Source organism: Trachemys scripta, chromosome 6, assembly GCF_013100865.1.
Source record: "Trachemys scripta elegans isolate TJP31775 chromosome 6, CAS_Tse_1.0, whole genome shotgun sequence".
NCBI lineage: Eukaryota > Metazoa > Chordata > Testudines > Emydidae > Trachemys > Trachemys scripta.
In genome coordinates this window covers 36,485,204-36,501,827 of record NC_048303.1, presented here as the reverse complement: position 1 = coordinate 36,501,827, position 16,624 = coordinate 36,485,204, and the positions used below count along the sequence as shown (strand labels likewise).

Here is a 16,624-nt window from a genome sequence, read left to right as displayed (position 1 = left end):
CTTGAAACCGGCTGCCAACTAGACATGGAGCCATTGATCACTACCCGTTGAGCCCGACGATCTAGCCAGCTTTCTATCCACCTTACAGTCCATTCATCCAGCCCATACTTCTTTAACTTGGCGGCAAGAATACTGTGGGAGACCGTATCAAAAGCTTTGCTAAAGTCAAGGAATAACAAATCCACTGCTTTCCCCTCATCCACAGAGCCAGTTATCTCCTCATAGAAGGCAATTAGGTTAGTCAGGCACGACGTCCCCTTGGTGAATCCAGGCTGACTGTTCCTGATCACTTTCCTCTCCTCTAAGTGTTTCATAATTGATTCCTTGAGGACCTGCTCCATGATTTTTCCAGGGACTGAGGTGAGGCTGACTGGCCTGTAGTTCCCCGGATCCTCCTTCTTCCCTTTTTTAAAGATGGGCACTACATTAGCCTTTTCCCAGTCATCTGGGACCTCCCCCGATTGCCATGAGTTTTCAAAAATAATGGCTAATGGCTCTGCAATCTCATCTGCCAACTCCTTTAGCACCCTCGGATGCAGCGCATCCGGCTCCATGGACTTGTGCACGTCCAGTTTTTCTAAATAGTCCCGAACCACTTCTTTCTCCATAGAGGGCTGGTCACCTTCTCCCCATATTGTGCTGCCCAGTGCAGCAGTCTGGGAGCTGACCTTGTTTGTGAAGACAGAGGCAAAAAAAGCATTGAGTACATTAGCTTTTTCCACATCCTCGGTCACTAGGTTGCCTCCCTCATTCAGTAAGGGGCCCACACTTTCCTTGACTTTCTTCTTGTTGCTAACATACCTGAAGAAACCCAGCTTAGTACTAATGTGGACACGAGAACGAATGGGTATAAACTGGCCGTGGGGAAGTTCAGGCTTGAAATTAGACGAAGGTTTCTGACCGTCAGAGGGGTGAAATATTGGAACGGCCTTCCTAGGGAAACGGTGGGGGCGACGGACCTGTCTGGTTTTAAGATTAAGTTAGATAAGTTTATGGAGGGAATGGTTTAATGGTAAAACATAGTAGCCAAGGAAAACCAATCAATGGTACGTAAATAGTATAATGGCCAACAGGGGTCAGGCTAGAGACTCTTGCCTACATGCTCGGGGTCTTACTGATCGCCATATTTGGGGTCGGGAAGGAATTTTCCTCCAGGGTAGATTGGCTGAGCCTCTGGAGGTTTTTCGCCTTCCTCCGCAGCATGGGGCAGGGATCACTAGCAGGAGGGTCTCTGCCGATTGAAGTCACTAAAACACAGGATTGGGGACTTCAACAGCAGAGTCCAGGGAAGGGTTTTGTGGCCTGCAGCATGCAGGGGGTCAGACCAGATGATCATAATGGTCCCTTCTGACCTTAAAGTCTATGAGTCTATGTTACTCTTAATATCTCTTGCTAGCTGCAACTCCAAGTGTGATTTGGCCTTCCTGATTTCACTCCTGCATGCCTGAGCAATATTTTTATACTCCTCCCTGGTCATTTGTCCAATCTTCCACTTCTTGTAAGCTTCTTTTTTGTGTTTATGATCAGCAAGGATTTCACTGTTTAGCCAAGCTGGTCGCCTGCCATATTTACTATTCTTTCTATACATCGGGATGGTTTGTTCCTGCAACCGCAATAAGGATTCTTTAAAATACAGCCAGAGGGCTTTGGCAATTTTCAGGACCCCGTCATGCACTGGTAGTGCAACACGTGCCGGGGTAGAGTCTGAGAGGACATTGAATAAGGTGTCTGCCTGCTCAGCCATCTCCTCCACCAATAGGCCTAAATTCTCGGCCACCAGTCAAAGCAGGGCCTGGTGTTCCTTAAAACCGTCCAGCGGACGGGACCTCAAGGGTCCTGCGACCGCCTCGTCCGGGGACGAGGACAACAGCTGTACCGCCGGGATAGGCTTCAGGGCATCATCCCTTGTTGGAGATGGGGGATTTTGGGGTGGGCACTGTCTCCTCTACCCCGACCTCTGAGCAAGTTCTCATGGACCGAGCCCAGTGTTGCTGCCAGCTGTTGCTCTGAGACGGTAGCAGATGAATGGTGTGAAGGGGGCAATGCATTACCGGCATGCCCCACGCACTCCTTTAAGGCCACTGTCCTGGCCATTGGCCATGCTGCTAAGACAGCCGTAGATGTTGAAGCAGCCTCAGGTGCCCATTCACACTGGTGGGGTCTTGACGAGGGGCTGACCTGCCCTGCCCTGCTGTGCTGGAGGGATCACCTTCCAGTGACCATGGTGGGGCCGTCAACGCCTGTGTCTCCCTGCTGACCGTTGCTGCCGGAAATTGGTGTTTGGAGTGAGAGGATCGGTGCTGGTATCAAGGAGTCCAGGGCCAGGGGGACTGGAATTGCAACGGGGAGCGCTCCCACAGGTCAGGCGACTGAGAGCTGGGCTGAGAACGACCAGCGGGAGGACAAACGGTGGCGGTGAAATGGAGACTGACGCTTTCCCCAAGGCTATCTGAGTTGAGATGGTGGGGATCGCAACTGTGGTGCCGGTGACCGAGGGTGAGCCCCAGAGGATCTGAGCTACATTGCTGGAGATCTGCAGCGCGGAAATGGAGAGCGCTGCCTCGTCTCGGGCTTCTTTATTTTCATTCTGGGCACTGGCGACAGTGGTACGTTGTACACTGAGGCCAAGGTACTAGGCGAGTCTTGTCAGGACGGCTCGGAAGTCGGACGAAGGGCTGCCTCCATGAGGAGACCCCGCAAACGATTATCCTGATCTTTCTGAGTCCTGGGTTGAAAATGTTTACAAATACAGCACTTGTCCTTCACATGTGACTCCCCCAAGCACTTGAGGAGGCTACTGTGGGGGTCACTTACAGGCATAGGCCTGTGACAGTTCGCACAGGGCTTAAACACTGGAGACTGGGACATGCCCTACCTGGGGCAAAGTCCCCGCTGGGAATCTAACTTCTAATTCCTAACTACACTTAACAACTACTTAACGCTAACTACTATAAACAACTATTTACAAGGTCCTAAGGCTCAAAGTCAGGAGAGACAAAACCACCAGCCCTTGCTATGTAAAGATAAGCGCTCTGACTAACCACCACAGGCGGTAAGAAGGAATGGAGAGAGCACAGGGCTGGCGGCACCTGATATACTGACGCACAAGTGCGGCACTCAACGTGGTGCCACAGCTGGCTCTACGAATACCTCTAAGGCAAAAATCTCTGACAACGGCGCATGTGGGCGCGCACACACCTAGAATGGAATTGACATGAGCAAGCACTTGAAGAACCACCATTCATTCTTAGAAGTCAGCTGATAAAACAATGCAGACAAAAGAAGAAATGCACATGCTTAATATCATGATGTCATTTTCAAAAAATGATTTTTGGCATAACAGATTCAGTCCTTTTATCTAAATGTTCTGTTGCACAAAGAAATATTTTGTCTAATAAAATAACAAAATTACACTAGAGAGATATACATTCCCTCTCACTGGCAAATTTGCTTTCGGTGTCTCAGTTGCAGAAGTGTAGACCCTAGATTTCTCCTTGTCACTTTCTGTGACTGCTAGGATGATTACCAGTTACCACTGAGGATTTCCCTGTTATCTAGGACTCCCTCCTCTGCTTCACCATGCTACTGCCTTCCTACCTGAAAGAAATATGTTAACCTACCCTAGCTCCCTATATAATATAGTGGGTTTCTTGTAAATGCCAGTGCTTGGAAAACCTAGTTGGCAGTGAGTCTGCACTGTCTCAAATGAGAGACAGAAAATAAATTAAAAGGTGAATGGCATACAATGTCATTCTGTGGCTTGGTCTATGACAGCTCAGATGACGGGTTCTATAAATCAGTACCCTACCAGGGGGAAAAAAAACCTAGGGAGGAAGAACAAAAATTCAAGCTTGGAATAGAAGACAACGACTAAGGGGAAGGGAAGAAGTGGATTATTTTATACAACAGCAAATATATCCTGAACTACCATTGTTGGGTCAACTACCTGCTGCAACTACCTGCTGCCAAAAAAAGGAGCACTTAGCATAGAATTTTGTTGCAAACAGGTCTTAAAAATAATTTACAAGCATTGCATTCTTACTGAATTTGGCTCTATTAAAGCAACCAAACCATTATCATCATAAAAGGATAAAAAAATCTGCTATGGATAATAGTAGGATAATATTTTTGTGGATTGTGAAACTGTTTTATCTTTTTTTTTTAATTAGTATGTTCTAATTAACTTAAAACACTACGGAAGTTTAGAATTAAAAACAAAATTAAAAACAGCTGAATGGGATTATTGTAATTAGGGATACTGCAGTCTTAATGAAAAGTGGATTTAGCTAGATTAATATGCAAAGAGTTGACCTAAAACACTAATTGGCTCTACTTAAAATTAGCATACAATTTAAGGAAATTAAGAACCACCTGAGGAAACTGTGAACCATATACCAAAAACAGGAAAGTCAAATGTTTATATAAGATGTTGGCTTCCTACCAAAGAAAGAATGAAATATGAATTAAACAAATTGTTACAGATATAAACTGTCACTTCTGTTCTACAGGATAGAAAATGTTTCAAGTTTCTAACAACTATTCTGCAAGAAAGACTAAATGTTTGGAAATCCTTAGTAATGTTCCTGTTTGAGACATAGGCAAAAACTGGAAGACATGTTGAAGGATTTTTTTCTCCCTCTCCCCCACTCCCATCACTTCTTCACAGCATTTCTTTAAGAATATAAGAATGGCCATACTGGGTCAGACCAAAAGTCCATCTAGCCCAGGATCCTGTCTTCCGACAGTGGCCAATGCCAGGTGCCCCAGAGGGAATGAACAGAACAGGTAATCATCAAGTGATCCATCCCCTATCACCCATTCCCAGCTTCTGACAAACAGAAGCTAGGGACACCATCCCGGCCATCCTAGCTAATAGCCATTGATGAACCTATCCTCCATGAATTTATCTAGTTCTTTTTTGAACCCTGTTATAGTTTTGGCCTTCACAACATCCTCTGGCAGGTTGACTGTGCATTGAGTGAAAAAACACTTTCCTTTTGTTTGTTTTAAACCTGCTGCCTATTAATTTCATTTGGTGGCCCCAAGTTCTTGTGTTATGAGAAGGAGTAAATAACACTTCCTTCTTTACTTTCTCCACACTAGTCATGATTTTATAGACATCTATCATATCCCCCCTTAGTCATCTCTTTTCCAAGCTGAAAAGTCCAAGTCTTATTAATCTCTCCTCATACGGCAGCCGTTCCATACCCCAATCTTTTTTTTTTTTTCTGAACCTTTTCTAATTCCAATATATCTTTTTTGAGATGGGACGGCCACGTCTGCACGCGGAAGGAAGGAGCCTGGCAGCTCCTAGAGGGAATATGATATTTTCTGTCTTATTATCTATCCCTTTCTTAATGATGCCCAACATTGTGTTTGCTTTTTTGACTGCTGCCGCACATTGAGTGGATGTTTTCAGAGAACTCTCCACAATGACTCCAAGATCTCTTTCTTGCGTGGTAACAGCTAATTTAGACCCCATCATTTTATATTGGGACGGGGTCTAAAGTTGGGATGATGTTTTCCAATGTGCATTACTTTGCATTTATCAACATTGAATTTCATCTGCCATTTTGTTGCCCAATCATCCAGTTTTGAGAGATCCTTTTGTAGCAATTAGCAGTCTGCCTGGTACTTAACTATCTGGAGTAGTTTTATATCATCTGCAAATTTTGCCACCTCACTGTTTACCCCTTTTTCCAGATCATTTATGATGATATTAAATAGGACTGGGCCCGGTATAGACCCCTGGGGGACACCACTATTTACCTCTCTCCATTCTAAAAACTGACCATTTATTCCTACCCTTTGTTTCCTATCTTTTAACCAGTCACCAAACCATGAGAGAACTTTCCCTCTTATCCCATGACTGCTTACTTTGCTTAAGAACCCTTGGTGAAGGACCTTGTCAAAAGCTTTCTGAAAATCTAAATACATTATATGCACTCAATCCCCCTTGTCCACATGCTTTTTGACCCCCTTAAAGAATTTTAATAGATTGGTGAGGCATAATTTCCCTTTACAAATACCGTGTTGACTATTCCCCAACAAATTATGTTCATCTGTGTCTGACAATTTTGTTCTTTACTAGACTTTAGAGTCTGAAAAAAATGCAAAAGTATAATTGTTTATGCTATGCAGTTTGTCCTGAAGGTTCCTGACCTCTCAGTTGGCATCAGAGTTTTTAATGCGTACTATAAATGACAACAATGGATGAACCAAATCCAGTGGCAAAGACTTACGGTTGACTACTGTATTAAATTATAACTCTACACATTTAACTAAAGATATCAAGAACCTACCATCTTCTTCCTTTTGTCCTGTTCTGTAGGAGGTTCCTCATCTTCTGTCACTTTGGGCTCTTCAAAATGAGACATCAACATGCAGCTAAGAACAGGAATACACATACTGTAAATTCACACTAACAATTAAAATACTCAAAAAAATAAATGGCAGACTAACTAGGTATTCAAGATAATGGAAAAATATGTATAAGTTATTTAAAAACTACCATTGCTTTCTAACAGTAGCTACCTCAACAGGATATCAATAGATAACATAAAGGATCCCATGTCACTCAAGAGGTTTATCGGTACCTGTTTTATTGCAAAAGGGTCCTTCCACTGTTAGAGGCAATAGTGTCCTTTCTAAATTGCCAACCTGCTTAGACAACTTGTTGTCAGCTGGAATATATTGAGCCAGTTTTTAAAACATGTATTCCCACATCATATATAAAACCAAGTCCCTTTTCAGTTTGTATGTTTGCTACACTAAATAGACATATGGATTTAGAAGTTACTGTGGTTAGAGAGAGCTCAAATGTTTTTCTATTTAAGTCTCTGGTTTAAGTCAGGTTTTGAAGTAAAATTAAAAAATTTCAGATGCTTAGGGCTTGGTTCGTACCATCAGGCCTTCTTGGTTCTTTCATTAAGGTTTTTCAAGGTTCAGTTTAATAACAGTGCTATATAATCCCAGTATTTCACATGTCACAAATGTTTCATGCATTTTAAAAATGGCTCTCAGAGGTTCTTTATATTATGGTAAAAAGTGATTAGGGTCTTTAATAAAAGTGAATTGGTGAATAAGAAATTAATTTTCAAAAGGAGATGCAGATCGGTAGAAATGAAATGAAAGGCACACGTATGGATGTGGGGCTGCAAATTTCCGATCCCAAAATTATGATGAGCCAATAAATAATGTAATAAGCCCTCTGTGGTGAAGATGCTGCAGTCCAAGTGAGCCTCAATGAGCTACTGAAGAAGGTGTCAGTTCCCTTTGTTTCTAGACTGTTCTCTCTTAGGACATCGCTATACTTGGGAAATGTATCACAAGACTCGCATCAGTTCGGACACTGGTTAGTTCACAGATCCTTATGTGTGTTTGAGCAGCAACCACAGAACCCAAGGGCTCCCCTTGTTTTATGTTTAAAATAAGCCATGGAGTCTGCACCATTGTGGTGTAAACCCAGGTTGCCAATGAAGGTTCCAGGCTGCATTATAAGTGAAGTCTAAGATTTCTGAGTATTTTTTCACTGGGGATAGTAAATAAACTGTCTCTGGGAGGGGGGAACAAAAACTGCCCTTGACAAAACACTAATACAACCTTATCCCAGTTCCTTTAGTGTGTAATAAACACCAGGGAAGACAATTAGAGAGAGATTCTTATCTAGTAACAAACTACCAACCATAAAATAACTAAATCCACAGAGCTCTTTGCAAAAGCCTATAGTAAGGAGGTAGAAGTGCTATGGACAATCTGGCAGTTAACAAAATCAGACTTTGCCACTTATAGCTGAAATAATACTTTCAGAAATTACACAAAATGAAGAGGCAGAAAATGTTAGTAAGTTCTAACCACACAACTCGTCGCTCTGGTAATGACTCATGAACCAGTGGAACAGAAATTGGATTTGATTCATACATCAGCATGGAGTTTAGGTGACTTACACAAACCAGTACAGCAAGTAAACTTGCTTCTTTACATGAACAAACAGACTTTAATTCAGGACAATGAACCTTTGAGAAGCAGAGCGGAACTCAGAATATTTCATGAAATTTAAAATAATATATTAAAATCTGATAAAGGAAATGCTTTTTTTTACACAGCACATACTTAATCTGTACAACTCATTGTCACAAAGTTTACACACATGGATGAAAAATGGGAACATCCATAGGTACATTACATTGGGTAAAAAACTAGTTCTTTTATACCGGGTATAAAGACTTCCTGCTTTAGGGCATAAACCAATTAAAAACATACAAAGTGGTTAGAAAGCAATGTCCCCTATCAGGCAGTTTATCCTTATTTATCTACTATGGAGTTTACTGCAACCTTCCTCTGAAGTATCTGGTATTGGTCATTGTCAGAGACAGGATATCAGGCTACACAGATTACTGTTTTGATATGGTATTCAGATATGCTGTGTTGCAATGGAAAACACAAAATATTCAATCAATTTATATTTTGTACATTTCTCTTCCATACTGACAGAGTTACTTAATTATCAGCTCCCTCAATGTGTTTAAATTATATCTAAGAGATGCTTGAAATTAAAGGAATGCTCCTCTCCTATAGAAAGATCTTCTTTATTCCTGCATTATAATGCTTAAGCTCCATGCTCTCTTCACTGGTACAAGAAGGATCTGTTTAAAATGGATGATCCATATTTTGAACCAATGTCAGCTATGACATCACACTCTGCTTTCATTGTGATAACTGTTTTTTTTTTTTTTTTTTGGTCAGATTGACATTGAATTTTGGAGCTGATGAGATGAAGAAATTATGTGTTATCTCTGGGTTTTAAAGTTCTGTTTTTTCTTGCAGGGATGTGTTTGATGTAGTTCAAAGGGAACGCTTTTTAATTTTTTCAGCAGGGGGTTAAAATATACAGTGGAATTTAACTTCTTCCTGTTTAATATCCCTGTTAAATTAAAGCTGCTAAATTAAACAGAGGAACAGTGTATATTATGTATGAGCCTGAACAACACTGATTTTTTGCAAGATAAAGTAATAAACCGAATTCAAATTATTTTTCAGCTAAGACATCCTCTAACTTGACAGAAGATAAACATGCTGGAGAAAATTTCAATAATGACACTCTTGCTTTCTAGAATAAATTGTATTTTGATATCCTTAGTACAATAACACTGAAGAACAGATTTTTTACCCTCATACATATTTGTGAGTGCTGTCAATAGGAAGATGTTTATATGTAAAATCCTGCTTTCTCTCTCTTGTAGCTGATAAGGCCTCTGCTTGGGGAATAAAATATGATGACTGCTTATGCTGATGTGCTATTGCTAGTCTTTGTTTTTTCCATTAACAAAAAGATTTACTCTTCACTATTGTTCATTTATTTATTTTATTTATTTTTGTAATTCATTGTAAATGTATAAGGAGAATTAAGGCATAAAGGAACTGGATGTGGGAAAGCAGCACCTACATTTGTATTTTTAAACTCAGAAATACCTCTGTCATATACGTTGTTTTAATGCATTTAGGCAGAGCAGCACATTCAGAATTACAGAGGCTCTGCCTGACCATAAATACATTGCAACTTAGAAGTACTTCTAAGGTTGTTAAGGAATCCTTTGTAAGTCTGAAAACACCTGAATCACAGTGCTCCGTAGAAGGAAAAATTCTTATCAATTACTAGAGTTCTCAAAATAGATAGCCTCTGCAGAGAGACACTGTAGGAGATACACTTGTCTTGCAATCCCACAGCCATTCTAACGTATTTTAAACATCCGGGCATGTGTGTGCCTCCATCTGCGGACCCAAGAACCAGGCCTCATCACATAAGTATTCATTTCTCTACTTCATCTAAACTAGCTGCAGTACTCCCAAGAAGCAAGGAAGGAGGATGGATCAATGTGGATCTGTAGCAACAATATATTTTGAGAGCTCCAGTTACTGATTAGTAACGTTCCTTTCTCTCTCAAGAAACTGCTTCATCAGACATGGCTTGTAGAAGATTAGGACACAGTAATTCTCATGAAGAGGGATAAGAACCATTTAAATAAAGACTTTTACATGTAAGATGCAGATTCTATTATGTAAACAAGCTGTGGAGGAAGGGTTACTCTTGTAGAATGGGCTTCCAGTCTCTCCAGTGCTGTAAACTGGGTACCAAATTTCATCCGGTCTTGATTTTCACCCCAAATACTAGAAACAGGATATTTTGCAAAAGCACATGGTTTTAAGCAATAACTCAAGGTCATTTTATGTCCATTTTATACACTTTAGTCTCAACAGGCAAGCTTTGTTGCTTTGGGAACAAGCCTGAAAAACTTATGGTTTCATTGATACCACCTTAGGAGAAACACTGAATGAAGTACATATAATTTATAAACCAAATGCTCTTTAATATATATGTAGGGGTGTAAGTGCACACATGCTCATGAAAAGCCATACAATAAGAGACCAAGTTAATAGGGCTGTCAATAGCTTAAAAAAATTAATCGCAATTAATCGCACTGTTAAATAATAGAATACCATTTATTTAAATATTGTCCTCTGGAATGGTGGGCATATGAAGAGGCATATGAATGTTTAGCATATTTGGTATGTAAATACTTTGCAATGCCAGCCACAGAAGTGCCATGCAAATGCCTGTTCTCACTTTTTGGTGACATTGTAAATAAGAAGAGGGCAACATTATCTCCTGTAAATGTAAACAAACTTGTTTGTCTTAGCGATTGGCTGAACAAGAAGTAGGACTGAGTGGACTTGTAGGCTCTGAAGTTTTACATTTTGTTTTATTTTTGAGTGCAATTAGGTAACAAAACAAAAAAAATCTACTTTTGTAAGTTGCACTTTCACAACAAAGAGATTGCACTACAGTACTTGTATGAGGTGAATTGAAAAATTCTATTTCTTTTATAATTTTTACAGTGCAAATATTTGTAATAAAAAATAATATACACTTTGATTTCCATTACAACACAGAATACAATTTATATGAAAATGTAGAAAAATATCCAAAATATTTAATACATTTCAATTAGTAGTGTATTGTTTAACAGTGAAATTAAAACTGTGATTAATTGCGATTAATTTTTCTGAGTTAATCGCATGAGTTAACTGCAATTAATCAACAGCCTTACAAATTAGACATTGCCTCATACATTTACCTACCACATGGTCTTACAAATCACACACAATTTATAAAACCATGTGGCAGATGAAGTTATTAGCCAAAGTCTAATTTAGTCTACTCCTACTTCAAAGCTTGTTACAAAATTACAATACTTTCCTCATGCTTCAATACTCCCATGAAACCCCATACAAAAAAATATACTATTGTGAAAACAGACTTCTTCAGAACATGCAAATGTTTCAACTCCCCAAAGCAGTTTTTCCGGGGGGGAGGGGGGAGAGAGAGTGCAAATCTTAAACTGCTAGTAAAATTCAGCACACACAAGTTAATTAGATTTTCCACTTACTCTTTGTATGTTCTTGTTTCAGGATCTTCAGTCATAACATCATGCAGCCCTTCCACAGAAATGTTAATGATGCCACAGAATTTATCTTGGATAACACTGGAAAACAACAGGAAAATGTTTTAGCTGGACTAGCTAAACAGGAAATTTGCTTGATAAGCATAGGGCACACCTATATTGCAGTGTTTTCATTATTTAATGCTCAGCTGAACACATTGTCAAGTAACTTTTCAAAAATTTTAAAATAAATTACACAAACTGCTAAGAAGCAACTGGCAAAACAAGTGACTAAAAGTATCGAAAAGGCAAATTAACTAGAAATGTAGAGTTTTCTTTTTTTTCCTTTAGAAGGATGAAACTGCACTATACGTCTACCAATAACTTATACCATACAACTTTGTAGACAATTACAAAACTGGATAAAAATTGAAATATCTTAAATAAGGGAAAAACATTTATCATTACTATATGAGTGCAATTCATCTTTAAATTTGAAGGATAGGATTAAAACTCAAAATGATGTGCACAAACTGGAGAAATGGTCTGAAGTAAATAGGATGTAATTCAATAAGAACAAATGCAAAGTACTCCACTTTGGAAGGAATAATCAGTTAGACACATGCAAAATGGGAAATGACTGCCTAGGAAGGAGTACTCTGAAAAGGGAGCTGGGGATCATAGTGGCTCACAAGCTAAATACAAGTCAGATGTACACCTATACCCCGATATAACACTGTCCTCGGGAGTCAAAAATCTTACCGCGTTATAGGTGAAACAGCATTATATCGAACATGCTTTGATCCGCCGGAGTGCTCAGCCCTGCCCCCCTGGAGCACTGCTTTACCATGTTATATCCGAATTCGTGTTATATCGGGTCACTTTATATTGGGGTAGAGGTGTATTAGCAGGAATGTTGTAAATAAGACACAAGAAGTAATTCTTCTGCTCTACTCCACACTGATAATACTCTAGTTGAGGCCTAGTGTCCAGTTCTAGGCACTACATTTCAGGAAAGATGTGGATAAATTGGAGAAAGTCCAGAGAAGAGCAACAAAAATGATTAAAGGTTTAGAAAACATGACCTATGAGGAATATTGAAAAAACTGGGTTTGTTTAGTCTGGAGAAGAAAAGACTGAGGGAGGACATGATAACAGTTTTTAAGTACATAAAAGGTTGTTATAAGGATGAGGGAGAATGTATTTTGCTCTTTTTAAAAAAGACTATGTACAGTAAACCTAAGAAATATTAAAAATATGGAAGAAAGAATGATATTGGGACTGATTCTAACAAGCACAGTTTCTAATAGCAATCATATATTTCATAGAATCGAACACTTGGAAGGGACCTAGAGAGGTCTTCTAGTGCAGTCCACTGCACTCAAGGCAGGACTAAGTATTACCTAGACTATCCCTGACACGTGTTTGTCTAACCTGCTCTTAAAATCTTCAATGACGGAGATTCTACAACCTCCCTGGGCAATTTATTCCAGTGCTTAACGACCCTGACAGTTAGGAAATTTTTCCTAATGCGCTACCTAAACCTCCCTTGCTGCAATTTAAGCCCATTGCTTCTTACCCTAGCCTCAGAGGTTAAAGAGAACAATTTTTCTTAAACAACTTCTAAAATCTTCTATTAAAGCAGGGGCATATCAACACTGTCTTTATGGAAGATAATTATTTACTAAAATATGGTATATAAGCTTGTGAACAAATTGTGGCTACCCCAAAAATGCTTTCCTTCTTGAGTAACAAAATTACTTACATTTAATTTTTTAATCAAACAGTCATATGAGAAATTAAATTCAAGAAAAATCTTGGATTTGAATGAATACCCTTACCAGCAATAGGCAGTTTTTACATTAAGGCCAGTAAGTACCAATATGATCTAGTTTTGACTTCCTGTGTAACGCAGGCCACAGAATTTCACCCAGCACATCTTTTAGAGCATCATCCAATTCTGATTTAAAGACTTCAAGTAATGGAGAATCCACAACATCTCAGTGATTAATTATCATCACTGTTAAAAAACTGTGCCTTAAATCTAGCCTGAATTTATCTAGCTTCAGCTTCCAGTCATTGGATCTTTTTATGTCTTTGTCTGCTAGACGGAAGAGCCCTCTACTAAAAGTTTAATTTTGTAAAGTTTTAGTTTGAATGAAGCAGCTAAGGAAACAAGACCTTGTACCTAGCTTTGAAGACAGCTATAAAACAATATTTTAGACTTCATTGTGATGGGTTGATGGTAGTGACTCTCCTGTTCTATTTTAAGGCCCATTTCATCCTTTCATGCTTGAAAATGGATTTGTTGAACTGACCTCATAACTTTCACTATTTTGGGAAAAGTGATATTGGGAGCACATAATACTTTAGGAAACATTTTTGTCTGATCCAGATAGTAGATAATGTTTTCACCCCTCTACTACAGTGCATGCTTAGTCTCATGAAGGCACTAGAATGCTCCTATGGACTCTGCTGGAGCATCCAACCTCTCAACAAGCCACTTTAGCAGCACATGGCCTGCATATATACTATTCTGTTCTATACAGGTTCTTATACTGCACCTTTAACCATAATATCTGAATACCCTCCAGCAATGCATTAAGCAATGTGACTAACATAAGTTGTGTGTTTGTTCTTTCATCCCCTCCCCAGGGGAAGATTATGTGCAGTGGAGTGTTTTACTTTGGATTTAAAAAAAATATATTTTTTTACACACACACACACACACACACACACACACACACACACACACACACACACACACACACACACACACAGTTATATGTTTATATGAGAAAAGGCAAGACAAAAGAAATATGCCTTGCTCTTAGAGTGGAAGGTAATGAGATTTGTGATGGTTATTAGTTCCTCTGGGAGTTCATTCCAGTCTTGGACCACCCCCAAGAAAGTGCTATTCTTATTGTAGAAAGTTCCATTGTGCCAGAAGAGCAAAGTTCACAGCCTTGGACTTTATCTTCAAGCTGTGGTGGATCTTTTAGATAATCTGGGCCTCAGCCATTGAGCACCTTTAAGATAATGATGAAGACCTTGAACTTGATTCGAAATTCCATGGGAAGCCAGTGTATAGAGCAGAGGACAGGTGTGATATGTTTGCAGTAGCCTTTGTTGCTGAGGAGACTTGGCCCAGTGTTTTATATTAGCTGGAGTTTCCTAAATGCCGAAGGCTTCATGCCCAGGTATATGGCAGTGCAGTGCAGCTGTGGGGGGGCAAAGGTCTGAATAACTGAGGCCAAAGCATCATTCACCAGGATGGGACAGAGTCTCTGAGCCAAGCAGAGATGGTACAAAATATTATTTGCAAAGACTGCTATGTGAGAGCTTGGTATTAGTGAAGAATCCAGGAGCGCTCCTAACCTATCCACTGTACTGCCCAATTGTGGGCATGCACCTTCAACATTGCATCCACAGACCAAACTCTTCCAGATAGTTTTACTCTATCCACCAGCATAACCTCTGTCTTGCTCATGTTCAGCTTCAAGTGTTAACTTACTGAATTCCAAAGTTTGTAAACTAAGCCTATGGCAAAATGATGCTCAGGAATATGTGTGATTAAATTGGAGAACTAAAGATAAAGCGTAAGTGTTGCTCACAATCTAAGAACTTTGATGCAGAGCTATCCTGGATTAGGACAGTGGAATTAATCTCACCTCATTGTTGGAAATAGCCATAGATCCAGACCACTCTACAACTTTCAACCATTATTTTATAGCCAATTAGACATCACCTTAACTGGTTAAATGCAACGTGGTTCCGTTTATTTCTGACCTCACAACTCAACTTAAGGGCTCTTGTCCATACTACATTTTTGTGAACTCCCAAGAGATGTAGGGCTGTTGTAGTCTGTGAGGATCAGGTGGATGTATTCCATATAATCAATTTCGTATCTGTTTGAAGGGAGTGAGCATTGGCGTACCTCAGTCCTATCCATTATCTTCTAAATATTCTATCTTATAAAGTAAAACTGTATTTAAGTGGTGGTAAAAATAATCTATACCTGATTTTTTAAATTGAAGTTTTACTTTAATTCTTGTCAGCTTCTCATTTTACTTTCATATTTAGGATAAGAATTGCTTATAAAAGACGATAAAATGCAGCTTTCAGATTACTTATAGTTATGTGAAAATGTTCTCTTTTCATCCAAAAAAAGAAAAAATATACTACATACCTAGGAAAAAGAGAGAGACTGCATCTAGCACTGGAATATTTCATGTCCTTGTTTCTGAAGTATCATAGGGAATACATGAAAAGTTTTTTTTAAAACCTGCTTTGATATTACTTTATTTAATCTATCATTAAATAACCATCTTGATATCAAAAGTTTTTGTCCCATCTTTCGCTCAATTCTAGAAAATTTCCTCTAGGAAATGAATTTGTAATTTGGTGTTAAAACAGTTATCAAATACTTCAGTATGAAGCGTATAATAGTCTAATTGTACACAAAAGGACGCAAAAAGGGGAAACAAGCAGGACACAGTATAGCATATAAGGCACATGGCCCAAGCATGCAAAGAACATACAGGACTAGTTTCAACAAGTTCTTGCATTTGAATAGCTCTGGGATTCTAGAGGTGTAGACTATACCCTTTGAGCATATGCCGCTCAATTAGAAGCACAAGCCATCTGGCATATATTTTCTACTGCTCTCAATATGCATGATTCTTGGACCGCTGTTGGGGTTTTGGGATCTATATCAAAAAGGGCTGGTCTATGGAAGGCACAGTTCTGCAGGACAGGAAATGGCCAACTGTGATCCACCTGTTCAGGAGTCCCTTGAATGGATTATTTTAAGTGGCCAGAGTGCAAACTACACTGGGCAGCTCTCTTATTCACATTTTTGGGGGGTTTCAGTGTTTACAAATTGGTGGGAAAAGCTCATAGAAAGGCCCACCTGAACACCTAAGCTTCAAAGGATCTGTGATTCTCCAAAACATATCAGAGAAGGTTGACCATTGGGAACCTGAGATCCTGTCATCTGGTAGAAGCAAGAGGCAAGGAGTGGCGTAGAGCTTTGTGGTAACATTGTTTGGTCAGGAACATTCTGAAAAGAAGCAATCTGGATTATAAATTTGTTTCATCGTCATTTTCTTCCTCTTTTCTGGGGGTGGAGAAGGGATCTTTCTATTACATTTACATTATCATTTTTATTCCTTGTGCTGCAA

General features: G+C 39.4%; 1 protein-coding gene across 5 annotated transcripts in view; it reads right to left on the bottom strand.

The window, feature by feature from the left end:
• IPO11 (importin 11) overlaps nucleotides 1-16,624 on the bottom strand; it is a 253,163-nt gene that overhangs the window by 15,795 nt on the left and 220,744 nt on the right. For all 5 annotated transcript variants that reach the window (XM_034773322.1, XM_034773326.1, XM_034773323.1 and 2 more), the window contains exons 29-30: nucleotides 11,448-11,543; nucleotides 6,303-6,387 (exon numbers count right to left, since the gene is read on the bottom strand). In XM_034773322.1, the coding sequence (XP_034629213.1) occupies nucleotides 6,303-6,387; nucleotides 11,448-11,543 (181 nt within the window). The remainder of the gene's footprint in view (nucleotides 1-6,302; nucleotides 6,388-11,447; nucleotides 11,544-16,624) is intronic.